General features: G+C 46.9%; 1 protein-coding gene across 6 annotated transcripts in view; it reads right to left on the bottom strand.

Moving 5' to 3' along the window:
* Positions 1 to 23,123, bottom strand: part of Capn3 (calpain 3) — a 51,868-nt gene that overhangs the window by 9,761 nt on the left and 18,984 nt on the right. For 3 of the 6 annotated variants that reach the window (NM_017117.2, XM_087650218.1, XM_087650217.1), the window contains exons 2-14: positions 19,537 to 19,606; positions 18,149 to 18,267; positions 14,538 to 14,671; positions 13,822 to 13,990; positions 12,533 to 12,676; positions 10,805 to 10,888; positions 8,637 to 8,722; positions 6,758 to 6,835; positions 5,849 to 6,009; positions 3,014 to 3,183; positions 2,859 to 2,870; positions 2,019 to 2,227; positions 1,139 to 1,175 (exon numbers count right to left, since the gene is read on the bottom strand). In NM_017117.2, coding sequence (NP_058813.2) covers positions 1,139 to 1,175; positions 2,019 to 2,227; positions 2,859 to 2,870; positions 3,014 to 3,183; positions 5,849 to 6,009; positions 6,758 to 6,835; positions 8,637 to 8,722; positions 10,805 to 10,888; positions 12,533 to 12,676; positions 13,822 to 13,990; positions 14,538 to 14,671; positions 18,149 to 18,267; positions 19,537 to 19,606 — 1,473 coding nt within the window. Of the gene's footprint in view, positions 1 to 1,134; positions 1,176 to 2,018; positions 2,228 to 2,858; positions 2,871 to 3,013; positions 3,184 to 5,848; positions 6,010 to 6,757; positions 6,836 to 8,636; positions 8,723 to 10,804; positions 10,889 to 12,532; positions 12,677 to 13,821; positions 13,991 to 14,537; positions 14,672 to 18,148; positions 18,268 to 19,536; positions 19,607 to 23,123 lie in introns of all 6 variants that reach the window. The other 3 variants (XR_015682170.1, XR_015682171.1, XR_015682169.1) reach the window with 2 other exon arrangements.

Raw genomic sequence — 23,123 nt, 5'->3', positions numbered from 1 at the left:
CCCCTGTTATGCAGTGCTAGAGTTGAATCCAGGGCCTTGTGGATGTCAGGTAAGCATTCTACACTCAGTTATGATCCCAGTCTGTGAAGTCTTTCTTGAGTGTGCAACTCCTGACACATACTCTATGCTGCTCTAGCATCCAAAGGATGAGGAAGAACAAGATGCACCTAACCCTAAAATAAGATGTGCAGTGGTTAGGAAGGCGCCTGGCTTTGTCACTAGCCCAGAGTCAGCATTATGATCTTAGGAGTCACTACCTGAAAGGTGCTCACTCAGGGCATTTGTCCTGGGTCAAATCAAAGGTCAAAGATCCATGGCAGACCTGAAACTCCTCAATACACCCCACTCCTCTCTCCTGCAATACACGCCTGCGTGTGTGCGCACGCACACACATACACAAACACACACACACACACACACACACACACACACGCACGCACGCTCGCTCTCTCACACACACACACTTGGTGCTTCTGCAGCCTGAAGGTAGGACAATCTGAACTTGAATTCTCAGCTGCCCTACCAGCCACTTCCCACCTCTAGTAGTGCAAAGAATCCGTCTAACCCTACTGAGTCACCACCTTTTCAAGTGAAAAGCTGGGATGACAACCTCATCCACTTCTCCAAATGTTTAGAAAAAAAATGATGTAAGCCTTCATTCGTGAAGGCTGTCTAGAATACCCTTGTGGTGCACATGCCACACCAGACACTTAGCAAGTTTGCAGGAATAGATCTAAACCCACCAGCAGGCCAGGGCATTGTTGTTATCCCCATTTTGCAGAGTAGAAAGCTGAGTCAGAGGGGTTCTGTAAACTTGACCAGGTCACCGAGGGGGAAGGTGAATGATGCAGGTTTTGACCCTGGTTCCTGAACCTAGTATATTCCTTTTCGCTGCGTGAGAAATCGGACACAATCCAACTTCTCAGTCCGATATTAGCCTCCTTTGTCCTTCCTTCCTAGACCCAGCTGCCTTCCTCCAATTGATAAAATACTTTCTCCTCTTCCACACTCCTGGCTTCTGACCAGCAAAATGGTTCTACAACGGAACTCATTCCCTTCGCCCGGCACACTGGCCTGCCCTGCCCAGGCTGAATGGTGACCCCTATATCTTCTTACGTTTATGAGCCTAACCACTTACCACTGGCCGGTCCACAGAGATTGTATTCTCAGCTTCCCTGTGAAAAACACAAGCGTAGGCTGTCTTAATATCCCCGGAACAAACAGGAATCACCCCCAGGAATTTGTTCGGGTCACATGGCTTCTTTGTGGTCAGAGATTTGAGATTAAATCTAAAAAAGCCTGGGACTAAACACTCACCCCAGGAGCCAGCCTCCTGTAGATGCCATTCCCAGAAAAGCCCAGGCACACAGCTTCTTGTTGGTGTTGCCCAGAGCTCCCCCAAAGCACAGCCCAGCTACCCAGCAACAGGCCTAGCATCTCTACCGGAGGCAGAGCTCAGAGAGCCAGGGTCTGTCAGTACATCTGCAGAGATGTAGCCTGGCCGGCTTCCCGTGCATCCCAACCGCTTAATATGTCTATAAATCCAACGTTTCTATAAAACAATATATGTTTTCTTATCCCTTGTCCCAAGAGCGTTAAGCTCCAGGAAGGCATGGAGCCCCTTCTGTTTAATTCACTTCACGATCCCCAGTGCCTGTAATAGACTGGTTGCTCAAAAATATCTGCAGGATGAATGGAGTGAACAAATATTTGTGGGCTGCTCCGGTGCCACAGGGCTATAATTGCAACTCTTCTGGAGGCTGGGGTAAGAGAATCAAAGATTCAAGACCAACGTGGGAAACTGAGGCAAACCCGTGAGGCCCTGGGTTTACACTCCAGTGCTGTAAAAGGCAATCAAGGGAATGAGGGAACACAAGCTCCAGAATGGAGAATGACAAAGGCCAGTAGGTGTGTCCCAAGAGCCCTGAAGGAAATTGGTCCAGCTGCCTCCTGGCTGTGGGATGGGCCACATGAGTGACCTTTTAGGGACAGGTGGGGAAAGCTAGGCTGGTACTCACTCAGAGAGATTCCTCTTTTCAGAGAAGACCCGGAGGATGAATTCCCCCTCCTGATGGGGCTCGTAAGTGGAGGGGACAATGACATACTCGCTGGGCGGCAGGCGGAAGCGCTGGGACACCTCCCGCATGTTGATGTAGGTTTTGCTCCTGGCCTTGGAGGCATTGTACAAGAAGAAGTCCTTCTGCAGGTGTTGCTTATTCCCGTGCATCTGGGGACAAGGACCCAAGAGAACTGAGGCCCTTGGGAGGGTTGCATGGACTTCCTCATAGTCCCCTCCGTGGGGCCCCTTCTTAACTCTTTAACTCTTTGGTCATTCGTTTCACAGTCCTTATCTACCTACTTCCAGTTCTAAGGCCTCAAACTGCTGAACATCACAGAAGTTTCATAGCTCACTTCCTCCTTTTTTTTTTTTTTCTCGTTGTTGTTGTTGTAATTCTGAACTAAAGGTCAGGTCTATGTTTTTCCCTTGACAGGGCCACTCACCAGAACTGATGATCCTCAATTCCAAATACCTCAAGCTCACAAGTGCCCCAAAGATGGGGAAAGACTCTGACTGGGTTCTGAAGAAGGCGATTCTCCTGTTCTAGGAGGCAGCCTCCTTCAAACGCATCTCTGTGAGTGTACACTTTCACGAGTATGAAAGAATAAGTGTGTGAAGGTTTGTGTGTTTGATGGGCGGGGTGTCCTGGTGGGAGGGAGAAAACGTACATTACGGGCATGGTACCCTCCTATCAGCCTCGCTCACCAACCCTACCAGGAAGCTTTTCGGGGAGCCACAGACAGACTTAGGACCCCCAAGGAATGCTGCACACCACGGCTGGCCGCTGCCACTGCTATACCTCTTTGGGAACCTGGAAGCAAAAGAGAAAAAGAACACCTCCGATGTGAATGTGGTCACTGGGGACAAAGAAAGCCAGAGAACCTTGCTGCAAACTCCCAAGTTCTCCCCATTGGAAAGGTGTGTTTCCCATGCTGGTGCCAGGGGTCCTCATACCTCGTAGATAGCGAAGCCAATGGTGAAGAGGTTGGCCCCCAGCTTCCGGTCCTTGCGCCGATTTTTCTGCATCAGAGCCACGAGGAAGCTGCAAATCACCTCAGAGTCATCAGGGTCATCATCCTCCTCCAGGAGCTTGAGACGGTACTGCGGGTTGGTCCAGAAAGTGTCTGTGTCCCGAGAAAGGAAATGTACGTTCAGATACACCTCTTGGAGAAAGGGCAGGAAGGAAAGTGAGACAGGGAACCAGTCTCCTCTATTCCCTATGGGATTTGTATTTATGTGTGTGTGGGTGTTTTGCCTATGTCTGTGTACCACATGCGTGTATGGTGCCCATGGAGGTCAGAAGAGGGCCTCCATGTGGTTGCTGGGAACCAAACCGAGGTCCTCTGCAAGAGCAGTAAGAGCTCTTTACCATTGAGCCATTTTGCCAGTTCCTGTTAAATAGATTTTTGACTTAGAATTAGGGCAGAATTCCCAGAAATTTCTGAAATGGCCCTATGTTACTGCTGATGATTCATACCACTTATTTATATAAATGGAATTCTCGAGATTGATAGTTATGACATCAAAATATCCATCAATACAAAAAAATGTTGAAGACGCTCTGTCTCCTACGGTGTCTAACGCTCCACAAGATTTAAATTTTTGTGCAAAACGAACAAGTCCATCCACCTCACTAACATACAAATAGATGGTAAGCTTACATGTGCACTAATGAACTGTTTTAAAATAAATAAATTTATTTTCTTTTGATTTTGAGACAATTCTTCTGACTACATCCTTCATGCTGGGATCAGAGGCATATGCCACCATATATGCTTTATTCTCTCTCTCTCTCTCTCTCTCTCTCTGTGTGTGTGTGTGTGTGTGTGTGTGTGTGTGTGTGTGTGTGTGTGTCCCCTTCCCTTCCCTTCCCTTCCTTTCCCTTCCCTTCCCCTCCCTTCTCTTTTCTTTCCAGAAACAGAGTTTCTCTGTGTTTCCCTGGCTGTCCTGGAACTCTCTCTGAAGATCAAGCTGGCTTCAAACAGAGATCTGCCTGCCTCTGCCTTCCAGGTGCTGGGTTTAAAGGAGTGCCCCACCACAGCCTAGTGTGACTTCTGCTTTCTCACTGACCCCTATATTCCAATGATACCTGAGCTATATGTCTGAGCTCAGTTTCCTGTCTGATTCCCTGCTCTCTACCACCCTTTTCTTCTCATTTATTTACTCACTTTTTTCATCATAAAATACTGAGTTTTTTGTGTATATGGTGTGTGTGTGTGTGTGTGTGTGTGTGTGTGTGTGTGTGTGTGTGTGAAAGCAGGTGCATGTGTGGCATGGTATGCACATGGAGGTCAAAGGGCAATGTTGAGCATCAGGCCCGTCCTTCCACCTTGTTTGGGGGTCTCTGTCTGCTGATGTGGATGCTGGGCCAACGGCCCCTGAGCTTCTGGGATTCTATCTCCATTTCCCATCACTGGGGTCATGGACACACAACTGAGTGAACCTCACTTTTGTGGGGGTTTGGGGGATCCAGACTCAGTTTATCAGGAAAGTTCTTTATAGGCTGAACCATCTCTCTGTCATCTTCACTGAGTTTTTATCATATAACTAAGTCCACTCTCAAATGTCGACGACTTCAATTCTCTATTACAAATCTTTACCATGGCAGTCAATATGTACCTCAAACTTCTCATGTCATAAACTAAACTCCCCTTACTGTAACTCACAGCCAACCACACAAAAAGCAACACACCAGCTTTTGTTCTGAGTAATTTATATTGCAATATTGACACATCTGCCCAGGTCATTGTGCTGGGACCCTTGGTATTACTCATTATTCCTTCCCTAAATCTGAACCCTCCCTCCATCTCTGAAGCCAGACTTGGACATGCATTCGGCATCTCTCTCAGGTCCTCAAATAAACCTTCAGCAGGACTGACACGGTGTCCTGACAGTTCCCTGCCTCAGTATTTGCTGCCAGCAGAGGAAGCAGGGACTTGCTAGCTCCCCGTGGGAGATTCCTCAGCATGTTTCCTTCCTTAAATGAGGAGGCTTCAATAAGACGGTGCCTCCCTCAAGACTAGCACAGGCTGGCTCTTCCTGTAAGCGGCCAGAGGTGACCTGTGAAGATGGTCCGCTACTCTCTTGACCCGGAGAACCCCGCAAAACCATGCGAATCATGAAGAACACGAAGAGGTTCAAACTTTCGTGTTCACTTTAAGAACACCCGGGAAACTGGCCAGGTCATCAAGGGTAAGCATATCCCCAAAGCCACCAAGTATCTGAAGGAGGTCACTTCAACGAAGCCTTGTGTGCCATTCCGGCGGTATAATGGTGGAGTCGGTACGTGCACCCAGGCCAAACAGTGGGGCTGGGCACAGGGATGGCGGCCAAAACAGAGAGCTGAATTTTTGCTGCACATGCTTACCAATGCAGAGAGTAATGCTGGACTAAGGGCTTAGACGTAGATTCTCTGTCATTGAACACAGGCGGGTGAGCACGGCACCTAAGATACGCAGACGGACCTACAGCGCTCACGGCTGCAGACAGACCTACAGCACTCACCGCCGCTTTAACCCATCCGTGAGCTCTCCCTGCCACACTGAGATGCTCCTCACTGAGAAGGAACAGACTGTTCCAAAGTCAGAAGAGGAGGTTGCATGGAAGAAAAAGATATCCCAGAAGAGACTGAAGAAACAAAAACTCATGGCAGGGGAATAAATTCAGCAGAAAATAAATGCAGATAAAGTTTAAAAAAAAGATTAGTATGGGCTCAATAACTGATAGCTAATATTACTCTGCCTGGAATGAGTTCTGCCTAGACCTTCCCCCATCCGGAGGATCTCCCACCTGGGAAGTTCCGGCAGCCTCCAGCAGAACAGCCCCTCACCCAGCGGCCCTCATTTACAGACACTGTCCAGGTCTGAAGCTTATCGGACTCCAGGGCATCAGCTGTGAGGTTGCAGATCTCCAGCTTTGTGAAATGGTAGACAAAGTCATCATATGACATCCTGAGGGTTGAAAGAGGAGAGACTCACACAGGCTGGGGAAGGGGAGATTCAAGGGCTAATACAATACAGTAAAACTCCCCAGAAGACCATGATGTCGCTTTGCTCGTTCGATTGCTTTTGAGAGATGGAATTTCATCCTCTAGTCTTGGTTGACCTTGACCTTTTGATTGCCTCTGTCTCTCAAATGATGGGCTTACAGGTGTGTGCCTGGCACTCCCATTTCTGATGTATCTTATGGTCATGACTCCTCATTTGTCTTTGAGAGAGCCGGAAACCAATCCTCCAAAATGTTACTGTGTGCTTCCCCATTGCCAGGCACATTTTAGGCACAGGGGAAAGAGATGTCACTTGGGAAAAGATAGTTTTAAGGCTTATGGCATCACAGATAAATGCATCTGCACCCGGAGGGAACCAAAGGTGTCGTAGGGGATGTTGTTAGCTGAGACTCAGAAGGCTGATGTGACCAGAATAAGCCTGGCACTGGACATCAGGTAAGAAAAGCCCCTTGGTTCAGAAGAGAGCCATGTCAGGGCCAGTGCTCAAGGGTGGCTGGAGCTGCCATGACAGGGCCTGGGTCTGAGCTCAGTCACTGCCATGACCTGACCCTCTCTTTTCAGAACCTCACCTTTGCTGGGCCTTGAGCCCCCCCCCCCCAGGGAAAACAGGGCCCAGATATGCTAAAGATGGAACGTGATGGCTTCTGATTGGGAACTGAGATCTCACCTCCCTGCCTGGTTCATGAACTCACCAGAACTCTCCATCCTCGGTGACCTGGTGCTGCAGACGGGCCTTCTCGTCTTTGTCCACAAAGCTCCAGTCCTTCCAACTAGTAGGAAAATGGAGGTATTAAGAAAGGAGGGGGAAGAAGGAGAGGGCTGATGTGGCCTGGGACAGAGGATCAGAGACATACAAAGCTGGAAAGCATCTTGCCAGACCACAGCCAGTATGAACCATCAAAACATAGCTGTAGCCTGCTACCATCAGGGGGAAGCTTGTAGTCAATTCCCTACAACCTTCAGTACTAAGACCAAACCCCTTGAGTGGGTTCACAAAGGGCTTGGCTGTCTCTGGCTGAATCTTCTAGCCTCCTCATTAAGAGCTTGAATCTGCAAATAGGCAAACTGGGATTCTCCTTTGGTAACAGATAGCTGTATATCCTTAGACATGTCACTTGGATCTGTCAGCTTACGCAGCTGCAGAAGGGAAATGACTACATCCTCTATCCAGGAGCTATGATGAGTTCATGAAATAACTCATGGGAACTGTTAGCTTGCTGCCCACCAAGTTGCTAAGGAAAAATCGAGCATGTAACAGGGAAACAGCCCGGCAATGTTTCTAAGACTGGCTGCTTCTTACTCCTTCTCCTCTCCAGAACAAGGAAGGAAGCACATATATATATGTCTCAGGCTGGGTTAGAATTAAGCTAAATGGGGTTCTGGGTGTGCTAAATGGGGCTTGGGGTGGAGATTGCTGAGGGATATGCCCCCACGAGGAAGGAATCAACGGGAAGTGTGTCCAGGCACCGAGTTAGTCTGGAAACACAGCAAGGTCGTTGTGGGTGATTTGGACCAGTGGAAGAGAGAAGATGAGGTGCTGAGGACCTCCTACAGCACAGAGTGCTGCTTGCTGTTCACACAGCAATACCTCCAGGTGGCCGAGTTAACTTCCCATCCCATCAAAGTATGATCTCAGCACTGACCCTTAATCCACAGGAGCAAGCCTGTGTTTCTGCATTCCTCTCTACATCTCTAGTAGCATATAGTCAGCTGCAAGGAAGAATCTGTCACTTTGATGAGTGGCAAGGGAGAGGGATGTATGAGGTGGCAAGCTCACAATCGGCATCTTGTGTGCCTACTGAGAGGTGAATCATTTACAGACTACCTCAGTGCTTAGCCCTGTGCCTCCTAGTTCATAGGTGAGGAATAAACACTTGCTAAGTGAATGAACATGTGACTGAAAAGAACCCGGAGTGGCCATACCTTGCTATACAGTGCGTACATAAGTCTGTAAGAACAGAGCTGCACGAGGCATGGGTGGGCTTTTCCACTGTTGAATTTTAGTGTTCAAACCCAAGAGGCTGCCTGTCACTTAGCAGGGACAACTTGGCCTCAGTGGCTGAGAGAACTCTAGAGGGGCTTGCGAAATTCTGAAACCTTTATGATGATTTCTCCATGGTGGTCGTCTTGTTCCCAGTCTGTTCTTTTCAGAGATAAGCAGTAAAATTCTTTCACAGGCCTTGACAGATTTTGTGTTGGGGCAGCGAAGGAGAGGCTCTTTCGGTCTCACTTAGGTGCTTTCCCCAGCTGTCACATTTAGCCCTCGTGAGAGCCACCTGGGCACTGTTAGTACTGCAGTTTTGTAGGTGAGGTAAAGGGGACACTAAGAGGGGAATTGCCTGTTTAGTCCAGAACCCTGATGGAGACTTCTAGAACCATCCCTCTCAAGCCCATAAGCACCATCATGCTCACTGAGTCCCCTGGCTTCCCCTTGTTGGGGAGCCCACACAAGTGTCCTTCTCTGCAGGTCACTGGTTTGAGGGTGATCTCCCACCAGTACCAACAGTATTCTCGAGATTTGGCACCCAACTCAGTGTGGCCCCAGGCTCTGTTGCTTGTGGTCTGCCTTACCCATCACTCCAAGAGCCGTTCCACTCCACCTGGCCCCAGGGGTTCCGCAGCCGCACCAGCTTCACCTTCTCGCCTTTGAACAGGGCCTGGGGCAAAGAGACAGCTCTGAAGCTCAAGCAAGTTTGGAAAGATGGGGCATCTGACTTGGTCTGAGGGCTGGGTAGAAGTTGAGAGAATCCAGTATGAAGGCTGCCTGCCTGGCCCGAAGCTTGCCGACAGGGTAAGGCATCTGACCATTGTATGTGCTGGTGGAGGGGGCTAAACATTTATGTTGAAGCTATAGAAACATATTAAGTATTTCTGTTTTTTTTTTTTTTCTTTTCTTTTCTTTTTTTCGGAGCTGGGGACCGAACCCAGGGCCTTGCGCTTGCTAGGCAAGCGCTCTACCACTGAGCTAAATTCCCAACCCCAAGTATTTCTGTTTGGCTTTATTCTTTTTTATTTATGTGGATGTATGTTTGCCCATATGAGTTTATGGGCACCACATACCTGCAAGTGACTGAGCAGGCCAGAGGCTCTCAGAGCTCCCGGAACTAGAGTTACCGGTGGTTATAAGCAACCTAATGGTGCTGGGACTCAAACCCAGGTCCTCTGGAAGAACAATAAATGCTCTTAACCGCAGAGCCACCTCTCCTGCCTCTATTTTTTTTTTTTTTGGTTCTTTTTTTCGGAGCTGGGGACCGAACCCAGGGCCTTGCGCTTCCTAGGCAAGCGCTCTACCACTGAGCTAAATCCCCAACCCCCTGCCTCTATTTTTATTCAGTGTACCTGCATGTGTATGTGTTTGTGCTTGATGTGAGGGTGGTGTGCACATGTGGACATAGCGGACAACTTCCTGGAGTTAGTCTTCTCCTTCTACTGTGGTTCCAGGTTTGAACGTAGGTCTTCGGACTTGTGCAAGTAAGTGTTTTTACCGAGTCCCCGCACTACCCCTCTGTGTGGGTCATTTTAAAAAAGGCCCCTGATGGCTAAACTACAGGCAGATGCCGCCTCTCGATGGACCAATTAGAAAAAGATGCCCTATTCTCCAGTCACGTGCAGTGGGGGATACAGACACAGCCTCTCTTAGGCTACTTTTTTTTTCAGGACATAAACCTGTCCAGCTGTATGCTACAGTCTCATAATGTTCCTGCTTGGGAAGTGACCCAGGGCACTTCAGAAACCCCACAGGAAGCAGTACAAACATGAGTGGACAGGAAACCTGCAGTAGACAAACAACTTTATTAGACAAAGTAGTGTTTCTAATCGTTCCTTGGAAAGAACTAGAAACAATTCCGGTCTTCAGCATTAAAAGCAAAGAGAAGGACCAGGGAACCACTCAGCTGATAAAATTCCTGCTGGTCAAGGGTAGAGACCCAAGTTTGGATCCCCAGCACCCATGTATAAAAGATGCCACTACAAAGTTGTACTGGCTAGTTTTGTGTGTCAACTTGACACAAGCTGGCGTTATCACAGAAAAGGAGCCTCAGTTGTGGAAATGCCTTCATGAAATCCATCTGTAAGGTATTTTCTGGGTCAAGGTGGGAGGGCCCATTGTGGGTGGTGCCGTCCCTGGGCTGGTGGTCTTGGGTTCTATAAGAAAGCAAGCTGAGCAAGCCAGGGGATGCAAACCAGTAAGAAACATCCCTCCATGGCCTCTGCATCAGCTCCTGCTCCCTGGCCTGCTTGAGTTCCAGTCCTGACTTCTTTTGGTGATGAACAGCAATGTGGAAGTGTAAGTTGAAGAAACCGTTTCCTCCCCAACTTGCTTCTTGGTCATGATGTTTGTGCAGGAATAGGAAACCTGACTAAGACAAAAGTATATCTGAAACCCCAGCACAGGGAGAGTTGGACCTCTGAAGTTCATTGGCCAAGCAGTTTAACCAATTGCTAGGTCCAGGCTCAGTGAGAGGCATTGTCTCGAAATAAGACAAACCACTGAGGAATACTGACCCCTGGCCTCCACACGCACACATGTGTAAGTATACACATACACTACACACAAAGCTGAACCAAGAAGATCAGAGGCCAGGTCTACCTAGAGTCGGTCCCATAGGTCCTTTCCACCCTCAGGAACCCAGCTGGGCCCTGACTGGAAAGTTCTCTGGGTAGTGAAAGAGGCATAGAAAGTTAAGTCCTGACTTTTGCAGGTCAACTCAGGGGTTTCCACCAAGCTTCAGCAGACTCACCTCCTCCAGCCCAGTGACTGAATAGGCGTGCCCTTTCACCAGTCCACAGGCCATTCTTGTTTCATACTGCACCGGAACAATTGTCTGTAGAGTAATAACCAGACAGCCTGTCAGGAGTTGGGGGAAAGGGCAGAAGTTCAGCTCATTGAAGACAAGGGTTCATACTGGTCCATTTCTGAACTATCTCAGACTAAGAATGACTTGTTTCCTTGACCCTATGCCTTATGGCTGGGACTAGACCCTCGATAGTTTTTCAAAAGCAACAGGAAGATGCTGCCTTAGTCTTCCTAGCTGACCTTACTGCCCTGATGGCCATAAAGCAAGGTGAGTTCTGGAGTAGGATGTGAGTAAAAGAATTTGCCCCTCTCTTCTAACATCCTCAGCAGAGGAGAGGGGACATTTAGGATCTGTGCCTTCCTCCGAGCCCATCTAGAGTTGACTATTCCCCAAAGAAAGACTTAAGAGAGGGAGTTCTCTTGACATTACCTCACCTCCCTCACACTTACCTAGAACATGAAAGTCAAGAAAACTCTGTCCCTGCTCCCAGTGCTGGGAATACTGGGTGGCTCCCTGCTGTGACATGACTATGCCCAGGGGCAGAAATGTTCAAGTTCTAGTTCTTGAGGGTTCTTTAGCACAAGGGTAGATTACCAAGGCCTTCTGAGCCCTTGACAGGCATCTCAGCATCAGCTGGCCTAGTAACAACAGCTTTGGGGTAGCTTTTGGGGGCTACATGGGTGTGAATTCCTGAAGCCGTCTTCAGGGTGTCAGGTGTAGGCGAGTTTGGAACTTTTTTCATTTTAGTCTCTTATATTTCATTCATTTGACCCAGATTAGGGCAGGGCACTCACTGGTCTGCTCACCTGAGGCTGCCTGGGCTGGCTTCTGGATCTACACAGCCTATCATTTTGACCCAACAGTTTTACTCTTGAGACTCTGTCCTATGGAAGCCATTGTGGGTGAATACTGTCTTTATGCTTATTATAGTACTTTTGAAAAACAGATTAAAAAAAGCCCTCTAGGGGTTGGGGATCTAGCTCAGTGGTAGAGCGCTTGCCTAGTAAACGCAAGGCCCTGGGTTCAGTCCCCAGCTCCGAAAAAAAAGAAAAAGAAAAAAAAAAAAAGCCCTCTAGGGGTTGGGGATTTAGCTCAGTGGTAGAGCGCTTGCCTAGGAAGCGCAAGGCCCTGGGTTCAGTCCCCAGCTCCAAAAAAAAGAAAAAGAAAAAAAAAAAGCCCTCTAACTTTTCAATAACAGAGTGTTAGTAAGTAAATTACAATATATTGCACATTACAATATTGCTAAAATGATATAAGAATACTTAGTTGCATTTTAAAAATATGAACCTCAACAAGAACAAAAAAAAAGCAGGTTGCAAAGTTGTAACATAAACTAAGATACAATTTTAAAAACAAAAATAAAGATTAAGCATGTGCCTAGAAGGACCATATACCAAATGCTGGACAGTTATCTTTGGATGGGAAAGTACAGACTAAATTTCCCTCTGTGATTTTCTGTATGTCTCAGTCCTTCAGTAAGTACATGTGCCTTCCAAGCAGGAGGACCCAAATACTATAGAGGGTAGGGGCCCTGTGACCTTTATAGGAGAGTTACCAAAAGGGAGGGAACCTGTTCTGTTGACAATGACTCTCTGGGGAGTGGACTTCAGAAGGATGGGCTATGTAGATCTGGGGGTGCCAGTCAGTCTTGACATTTGGAGATGTACACACCCGTGACGGTCTGTCATCTGAGGCCCTGGGGTCCAGGTCTGAGTCTCTGAGCAGCGAGTTATCCATATTTCTCACCATCCGCGCAATCAATTCCCCCATGTTCAGACCAGAAGGAGAGGTTCCATAAGTCATGTTGGTGCCATCCTGAGCCCCGATAGGCAAGAAAGTAGAGAACCCAGGAAAGAAAAAGAGAGCAAAAAAAGGGAGGGTGGGAAGGGAAGGGGACAGAAAGGAGGAACGACATGCAAAACAAAAGAGGAGAGAGACATCAACAGGGAGCAAATGCAGAAAAGATGCAAGACAGTGGTAGGACAGGAGAGTTCCCATGTGGTGACAACCAAGCCTCCCTACCCAGAGGGAGTACTGGGAGAGAAAGAGGCAGGAGGTGGCTTGCCCCATCCCAGACTACTAGTCCCAAAGTAGCTCTTGAAATCAGGCCATTGTGGGTCCTCTCTGTGCTCCTGTCTCAGTTCATATGATTTTGATCCCCTGAGAGAGGGTCAAAGTGATCATCCTGACAGCAGCACAGAGCCTAAGGACTGAGGTGATGTCAAAGTTCAGCAACCAGGGAGCTTTCTAAGGGTCAGGGTCCACAGCCCCCAAGGTTCATAGCCCGAGATGCGGTTGTCTTGCAGGGCTTGTGCTGAGCAGTCTGGACAAAAGAGACCTATTTCTACCAGAATTCTAGGGTTTGACATTTCATCGCTCAGCCTTTTTCTTAGGAAGCACCCCATTCTTAGGAATACATTTCCACTGAAAAACTGTCCATTTTAAAGTCAACAATCATCCATGTTCTTTGTTTTTAAAAGCAGGATCTCACTATGCAAACCAGGTTGGCTTCAGCTTTTAAATTGCTGGAATTACTGGTAGTTTCTTTAAAAAAATAAGTTGTTCAGTGCTAAAAATGGGGCTTCTTTTCACATTCTTATAAATGTGAAGCTCAGTTGTTGCTTACATTTTTTTTAATTTTGTATTTTCCAAGTGTGCATATTGTACACTTTTTGGGGATGTGCTTAGTAATGCTGTGTGACTTTCTGGAGGGTGACGACTTTGTTTGCGGTAGTGTCGGGAGGAAGTGCATGCAGAAGTCAGATAACAAGTTTTGGGAGTCCATTGTCTTTCTACCATGTGGATTCCAAGGATCAAACTTAGGTCCTCAGGTTTAGCAGCAAGTGTCCTTACCAGTGAACCATCTCATCCATATGGCTCTTGTTTTCAAGCATCCACCTATCTCAGAAGGAATCTGTGTGTTGTTAGCTGAGTGAAAGGCTTCCCTGGAATACACTTACATCAATGGAGCAGCCCATGAGGGAGCCTCTCTCGATAGCTTTCCTCATGATCTTGTACATGTCACTCGGAGCATCCTTGATCTCAAAAAACTCTGTCACCCCTCCTGTGAAGTCCTCCATGGCTTCTGTGGTGTTCCCACCTTTCAGAGCTTCATAGGAACCATGGAGCCTTGGAGAGAGGACAAAAGTCAATCTAGAGTCTAGGAGCCCCAGGAAGTATGACCAGCTGAGTTAACACAATGCCACAGAGGGCCAGAAGCATTGTCCCTGACTGTCCCTATTCCCCACAGCACTCTTCCACTGCTAAATCCAGTGGTGGAGGTGGAGGCCTGAGGTAAGAGACAACTTGGCCCTACGAACAGGCTACAAGTACATGGTTTTAAGTAAGTTAGATCCTAGGAGTTGAACTCCAGAGATGCAATGAGCTGATCCAAGACTTGAAACGCCACCGGGAAGGCAAGATCAAAGAGCCGGCAGCGGGAAGCTGAAGATTTACTGCACACGTCTTTATACCTTTTTGTTTATGTTTTTCAGATAGGGCTCCTACTGCCTGGACCTGATCTCAAGCCGACTGGGAGTCTGGACTGAACTCCCACAATCCACATGAGCATGTATAGTATACACATGCCTAGGCCAACGTGAGGGAGACTTTGGCTGATTCTTGAAATCCATATCCCCACCTGTAGTCCTGTCTCCCATCCCAAATGTTGCCTTACTTGGCATATGCTTTCTCCAGTAGAGCACTCCAGAACTCATTGCGGTGGTTGGATTTGGTGAAGACCAGCTGGTTGTTGTATGTCGGCAGACAGTCGTCAATAACCACATCTACCCAGTCTCCATAGCGCCAGAACTGCCAAGAAGTAAGCAGAGTCACACCTGTGGCCTTACCTGATCCCACATCCCGCAGAGCTCTGAGCCAAACCCTACCATTTCCTGGGCTTTGTGTCCTGAAGCTTGTTCATTCCAGTCTGGCTTTTGAGTTTGTAAATCTATCTCTGACTAGGCAATGAGCTTCTGCAGGACAGAAGCTGAATGCCCTTTAGTGTTTACCAAAAGCCCAGCCCAGTTCTGGGCATAGTAGGTCCTCTGTGAATATCTTAGAGCTTGAGACTTTTCTCCCTTGCCCATAGGTCTGGGACAGACCTGGTTATAAGTACGTTCATGTATCCCAAGTGATCGCAGTGCTTGCCCAGGATTGCGATCTCATGATAGTAAGGAACGCTGTTGGGCTAACTTAAGTATTTCTCTTTTTCCCTTTTCTCTTCTTTCCTCCCCTCCCCTCCTCTCCTTCCTTCCGTTTTATTGTTTTATTTTTTGAGACACACAGGCCAGCAGGCAGGATGCCTTCCTCCCTCCCTTTCTGGGGCACGGCATTAAGTATGTGAAGTCATTGGGCACAGATAAACAACTTGTTTTTTGTTTTTTGTTTTTTTTTTCCTTTTTTTTTTTGATGTATCACGGCAATTTATAAAATATTTAACAAGTCTGGTATTTGATCCTAGGTAAAATTCAAAAATTATACTCATACATTGAAGAGGTCACACATGACAACTTAAGTACTCACTGAGTACAACTTTCTAATAATCTAATCACCTTGCCGCTCTGCACTTAGTGTGTCTGCAAGCAAACAGCTACTGGCACTCAATTGCTACATCTGATAGCATCTAATAAGGACTGTACTGAGGTTTCCGACTGGACAAGCCAAGGAGCCACTGCCCTTGAAGGCAGCCTGAGTGACGAGAAAGAAGGTAGGCCCATCCTCCCCGGTGCACCCACTGCCAGTCAGTGCCTTCCCTTCAGAAAGCATCAGGCCCCATGCAAACGCGTCATTCCCACACACACCAGGATATCAAGGGCAATCCTGCCAGCCAGGCTGGTAGTTCCCTAGCTCGGGGTGCTTCTTGCCTGTTCTCAGAATTCAGGGCGTGTAGGAAATACTAAGCGTCCGTGCACGGACCTCATCACAGTCACTGTCACTGAGTGCAAAATAGAGGAAACTCAAGTTGCTTTATTTAGCTTCCAATTTCTGGGAGGTTTAAGAATTGTAAGTATTCTGGACAACAGAAGAAAATAAGGCTGTGCTTACAGATGTCTTTCTGCCATAATCTTTCTTTAGGATGGCTATTTTATTGTTGCCCTTTCTGTTACATGAATGCACACACACGTCAGGTGTTAAAGGTACGATACATTCCACAACTGAGCCCCACTTTCTGTAACTGAATAGGCAAAGAATTACACTGAACGTCAGCATCTGGCAGTATTTTTGGGGAAAAAAAGAGACTAAAATGGGTTTAAATTGGTTAACACTATTAAATCACATCTAATATTTGATACTACATGATTCAATACAGCTATATGGTACAATTATACAGAATGTGTTAACATCAAAGAATACAACCAAAATTAAGATAGCAAACAAAACCTATATAACTTTTTTTATACAGGAAAAATACTTTTGAAGTATGCATGTAACTCATGTAACTGCCCATTCTTTTAAAAAGAATCTACCGCAAGCAAAGTCGTCACCCTCCAGACAGTCACACAGCATTACTAAGCACATCCCCAAAAAGTGTCCAATATGCACACTTGGAAAATACAAAATTAAGAAAATTGTAAGCAACAGCTGAGCTTCATATTTATAAGAATGTGAAAAGAAGCCCCATTTTTAGCACCAAACAACTTGTTTTTACTAGGTACCCAGACTGTCCTTGAACTTACCCTAATCTTCGTTCCCTACTCCACCTCCCTCCCCCGTCTCCTCGGTGCTGGCATCATAGGTCTGTGCCATCAAGCCCAACTGATTTATCTATTTCTTGATGAAAAAATGTTGGACTAAGGTGGAGAAGGAGGGTGCACGGGAATACACTGAGGTAACATACTAGTGGGATGTCAGCTGATCAGTTTGAGTCATTCTGGACATTAGGAGTCTTCAGGGCCAGAGGCACACTGCTCACGACCGCTGAAAGTTCCAGACCCCACATGCAGGTTTCAGATCTGTTCCGATCCAGCCCAGAATTTGTCTCTGCACCAAGATGATAGTGCCCAGGAAAATTCTAGTGGATAAATTAATTCTAGAACCAATAGCCACTAAATGCCCAGAAGACTGAAATTCTCTTGCAAGACCTAGAAAGGTTAAGTGATAGCAGCAGAAAGGTAAGTAGACTTCTCTGTCAAGGGTACAGGGTACAGGAGCTGCCGTTCATGAACCAGAGATCCCAGAAAAAAATACAACACGTTCAGACTGAGCATCTTGAGAACCTGTTTGAGGGGGCTTCAGGGAATAACATAGCAGCCAGCCAGCTGGAGAGCAAAAATAGATACACAAGCTGGCAGCCAGGATGCCTTTCTCCCCCCGTTTCTGGGGCACCGTGGAAAGTATGTAAGTCAGGGGGCACAGATAAACACCTGCTTGTAGCTGTAAAGGGGTCACTGCCCACAGGTAGGAGTGTGGAACCTTTCCTGAGCCAACTGGGAAGTCAAGGCCGGGAGACCAGGGATGGGTAGACTGTGGCTGTGTGGTGATATACTTGTCTAAAATTATCTCTTGACTCTGAAGAGACTGACTGTTTTCTGGACCTTGCAGCCAAGTTAATAATATGCCTTGAGATCATGTAGGACTGTGTACTTACCCTGCCGTCCTCTCTGCACCCAACCTGTTGAAGCTTAACTGGCCTTTCAGGGGACAGTGTAGCCGACCTCACTATGCTTCCAATTTCCCATGTAATCAGCCTTTACAACCTAAGCTAAATGCACAGCTTCAATCTTACGTTATGTTCTCCGCCATGGCCATGACCCACGATTATGCATGCTGTGGTAATAATTTACTGAAAACAGCCAAGAGGTTGGAAGCAATTGTAAGCAACAAATACCCCATGTTGGAAGCAACATGTGGGTGTGAGGTGATAATATGTCTGTGGTTTTGTGTTTTTGAGTGATGTGCTGGGTGAGTTGGGGTCAGTAAGGTGACTTCTTTTCTTGTAAAACTCCGTTCAAGATTTCTGCAAAGAATTTTTGTTTTGTTCAATGAATACAAACCAAAGCCCTCTGTTAGAGGCAGGCACAGATTCAGACAGACAGACACACATACATACACACATACAACTAGGCAACAGACATATGATACAGGCACAGATGAGAACAGACACAGATGTGACAGCAAACACATATACGCATTAGATACCATACACAGTGCGAATTACAGACAAGAGAAGGTCACTTTGTTTTCATTCCTTATCCAGCAGGAGCATTTTGGTGCCTTCTCTGAGGGTATCTTTATTATACTAACTGAGGCATGGCTGCCGTCTCAACCACGTTCCCATTTGCTCACCTGGAAGTGGAAGATCCCTGCGTAGTTTTCAGTGAAACTTTGATCATGAGGTATAACTCGGAAAAGCAGTCGCTCATTCAGGGTCAGACAGGCAATGGCTGCAAGAAACCAGCAGTCCCCTGCAAGTAAACGCAGACCAAGGTAGTCAGATGGAGGCTTCCTCTCTGGGAAGAGACGGCCCAGCCCCAACCAGAAGTTCCCCATAGCTATTGACTTGGGATGCTCATGAATTAGTGCCCACTGCCCTACTTCCAGCCTGCCCTCAACTAGATGTGAGCCCAGGCAAGGAGAGTGACAGAGGGGACAGGAGCTTCTCCACAGCATGAGGAGCAGGGTAACTCATTCCCTCAGGACTAGATGCTTTCCTAAGGTCAACTGATTCGTCCTTCTACAAAACACTTCCTTCTATGGTCTCAGTGGAGACAGCAGTGGTAATTATGGCTGCCCTCAGTCTTTGTGTGCTGAGCCCATTTTCCCTTCTGGCATCAAGGAAAACTGTATCAGAGAACCATCAGCTAAGCAGATGTGTGTCAGAAGGCAGGGTGCTGGGTAGCTAGCTGCCCCAGAACCATTCTACACAGGGCATTTAAACTGGCAAAGGGGCATACCTGGTACCCTGACAGTCCCACAGCTATCTACTGGGGGCACAGGCTAGCTGCCACGCTGTTGGTGGGGAGAGAGGCTGACAACCACCCAAACCAGCCATCTCCCTCCCTTGAATCAGCTCAAAAGCAGTGTATTGGTTTGAAGGGCTCAGGGCTTAGTTTGCGCAGGCAGTGCCGCTCGGGTACTGGAAGCCACTGGGCAGGAGGTGTTCTCGGCCTCTCTTTCTGGAACAAAGTAGCAGTATTTTTCAGTTGTTCCTGCCTTTTTGGGTCAAGTTTTAAATAGTCTGTTAATGTCTCTCCAGTTTCTCTTCACAGAGCTAGCTTACAGTCTGCCCAAGGAGGATGCTTCCAGAACAAAAGGTGGAAGGAAAGGAAGGGACGTGGAACAGCCAAGCCAACAAGCTGACAGAACCTTGACCTCTCCCTACATGGCAAATGCCACCTCTGTCAAAGGCTTCCTTTAGTGTAGAGAGATGCCTGACCGACAACCTGAGTTTGACCTCCAGATCCAACATGGAAGAAGGAAAAAGCTGACCCCATGAGCTGTCCTCTGACTCTCACAGGTATATGCTATGGTATGTGCACACAGAAGCACACAGACAGACAGACAGACAGACAGACAGACACACATACAAATTAAATAAATACATAATCTTTAAAAGATTAGGAGATGCACTAAAAGAAAATCCAGAATTTATCTCTTCACATCCTGAATAGAGATCTCTTGGGTTAACTAGCCCTGGGTAATCTGGCAGGACATGGTGGAGGGAGTTTTCCTACCTAGATCTCCTTGGCAGATGTCAGTCCTGTTGGCTCCACCAATGATAAATCGGGGATTCTCACAAATTTCCTGTGAAACAAATAGAAAACAACTAGGTAATGCTGGTAATTGTGGGAGTTCTGGGCTGAGGTGATGGCGTACTGCCCCTCCCCCTCCCTCTTCCCCTCCCCAGGCCTCCACAGCTATCCAAGTGAGGTACCAGCACTCCTCTTTTAAAACTAGAAAGCTGAAGCTCAGAAGTTGGTGCACATCTGTAATCCCAGCACTAGAGGAGCTGAGGCAGGAGCATGGCTAGTTCACATCAGCCTAGACTTCATAGGGAGACTCTGTCTCAAAACGAACAGTAAACAACCAAGGGTGAGAGAGGGTAAGAGAATGCCTCAATGCTGAGTAGCGTGTATCTTTGGGGTGGAGGCAACGTGACAGCAGAACTCATGGCTTTTTTTTTTTTCTAAACCAGGAGAAAGAATGCTAGGAGGAGGAGGAGGAGGGTGATCTTTAATTTTTAGAGTTCTGGACATAAATATTTAGAGTCAGCCTATGTCCCAGGGTCCACAGGCCTTGGTAGTTGGAGAAGCAGACAGTAAATCCGGTGTGAGCCTCCCCTGCCCCTCCCAGTTTGTTGGAAGGGACAAACACACCCACAGCAGCAGTGGTGGCAGCAGCAGTGGTGGCAGCTGCAGGTTCCAAGCACGTGGCTCGGTCATGCCCAGCACATCAGCAGCCAACGGACAGTGCTCTTGATTTCATTGTCTGCTTTGTTTTAATTATTTTTTTTAACTTTTAAACTCATTAAAGATTCAGAGTTTTGATTTCATTTTTTTATTTATTTATTTGTTTATTTGTGTGTGTGTATGTGTGTGTGTGTGTGTGTGTGTGTGTGTGTGTTTTGATTTTAATGTTGTTTTTCACAGCTTCAAGAAGCCTTGGGGGGCTGGAGAGATGGCTCAGCAGTTAAGAGCACCCGACTGCTCTTCCAGAGGTCATGAGTTCAATTCCCAGCAACCACATGGTGGCTCACAACCATCTGTAAAGAGATCTGATGCCCTCTTCTGGTGTGTCTGAAGACAGCTACAGTGTACTTATATATAATAAATAAAATAAAATAAAAAAAAAGATTTAAAAAAAAAAAGAAGCCTTGTTATTCCTGTGAAGTGTTCTGGGCTGGCTGGTTTTATATCAACTTGACACAGTGACACAGCTAGAATTATCTGAAAAGAGGGAGCCTCAACTGAGAAAATGCTTCCATAAGATGTGGCTGTAGGGCGTTTTCTTAATTAGTGATTGATGGGGGAGGGCCCTGGGCTGATGATACTGGGTTCTATAAGAAAGCAGGCTGAGCAAGCCAAAAACAAGCCAGTAAGCACTACCTCTCCATGGCCTCTGCATCAGCTCCTGCCTCCAGGTTCCTGCCCGCTTGAGTCCCTGCCCTGACTTCCCTCCGTGATTGACTGTCACCTGAACTGTAAGCTGAAACAAACCCTTTCCAAATTGCCTTGGTCATGGCGTTTCATCACAGCGATAGAAACCCTAATTAAGACATGTTCTCTGTCTTTCTGTCTGTCTCCATCTTTCTCTTTTCTCACAATTCTCCCAAGTGGGCTGAGCTCCACCCCCACACTCAGGGACATCTCTGTCCTACTACATAGAAAGGCACATTCATGTCATACCATAGCCCTCCTTGTGTAGCAAAGCAAAAGACTGTGAGGGAGTAGAAGTGTTCTATTGGGTAGGAGGGTGTGGGGCTGGGAGAAACTTGGAGTATAACTGTTTAGAAGTAGTTTTGACAGGAAACCCATAGGATGTTTTACATAATTTAAAGGTAGAATTAAAGGAAATATAAGTTGAAAAAGCAGTCTGTAAAAGTTGAAACCAAACAGAGAAAATGGAGCTTAAGTACCTAACAAACTGGTAGGACAGAAACACACACATACATAGATGGAGTTATTTCAAGTGACTTTAAGTACAAATTTTGGCGATTTATCTCTTTGGGGAATCTATTCTGAGGACAAAATCTAAAACAATAATAATAAGAGTCAGGCTGGTAGAGTGCTTGCCTAACTAGTGCAAAGCCCAGGTTCGAGCCAGTGTTGCATAAACCAAGTGTGGTGGTGGCTGCCTGTGACCCCAGAGCTCAGCAGGCAGGGGCAGGAGGAGAGGCTACACACACACACACACACACACACACACACACACACACACACACACACACGATCCTCAGATACATGGAAGCTTGGGCTGCATAAAACCACATTCAAATGTGGCCCATACATATACAGCCACCAAACTAGATAAGATGGATGAAGAAAACAAGTGCAGGGGTTGGGGATTTAGCTCAGTGGTAGAGCGCTTGCCTAGGAAGCGCAAGGCCCTGGGTTCGGTCCCCAGCTCCGGGGGGGGGGGGGGGGGGCGGGGGGGAAGGACAGGAACCGGAGGATGTAGATCTCTCCTGAGAGACACAGCCAGAATACGGCAAATACGAATGCAAATGCCAGCAGCAAACCACTGAACTGAGAACGGGACCCCCGTTGAAGGAATCAGAGAAAGGACTGGAAGGGGCTCGAGACCCCATATGAACAACAATGCCAACCAACCAGAGCTTCCAGGGACTAAGCTACTACCCAAAGACTATACATGGACTGACCCTGGACTCTGACCTCATAGGTAGCAATGAAAAGCCTAGTAAGAGCACCAGTGAAAGGGGAAGCCCTTGATCCTGCCAAGACTGAACCCCCAGTGAACGTGATTGTTGGGGGGAGGGTGGTAATGGGGGGGGAGGATGGGGAGGGGAACACCCATATAGAAGGGGAGAGGGAGGGGTTAGGGGGATGTTTGCCCGGAAACCGGGAAAGGGAATAACAATTGAAATGTAAATAAATGCCCAAGTTAATAAAGATGGAGAAAAAAAAAACCCCAAAAAACACATTTAAAGGGCTGGAGAGATGGCTCAGCGGTTAAGAGCACCTGACTACTCTTCCAGAGGTCCTGAGTTCAATTCCCAGCAACCACATGGTGACTCACAACCATCTGTAAAGAGATCCGATGCCCTCTTCTGGTGTATCTAAAGACAGCTACAGTGTACTTATACATAATAAATGAATAAATCTTAAAAAAAAACACATTTAAAAAAGACAAGGATACTAACATTATTTCAGAACTTTGACACATTATATAGGTAATAAAATGAATAAGAACTTTATTATTATGATTAAGAACTAAGTGTTTTTTAGTATAGAATATATATATATATACACATATATTTATAAAGTAGAGGCTGGAGAGGTAACTTAGTAGTTAAAAAGCACTTGCTGGGGTTGGGGATTTAGCTCAGTGGTAGAGCACTTGCCTAGGAAGTGTAAGGCCCTGGGTTCGGTCCCCAACTCCGAAAAAGAGAAAAGATAAAACAAAACAAAACAAAATAAAACAAAAACAAAACAAAACAAAAAAAAAGCACTTGCTGCTCTTGCAGAGGAATGAAGTTCAGTTCCTAGAACAGGTTTCATTTCTAGCTCACAGCCACCTGTAAGACTGCAGCAGCCATATGCACGCGCATACACACACACACACATTTCTCTTAAAAATCGCT

This window comes from Rattus norvegicus, chromosome 3 (genome assembly GCF_021556685.1).
Source record: "Rattus norvegicus strain SHRSP/BbbUtx chromosome 3, alternate assembly SHRSP_T2T, whole genome shotgun sequence".
Lineage (NCBI taxonomy): Eukaryota > Metazoa > Chordata > Mammalia > Rodentia > Muridae > Rattus > Rattus norvegicus.
The sequence above is the reverse complement of the archived record's forward strand: the minus strand, read 5'-3'. Positions and strand labels throughout refer to the sequence as shown.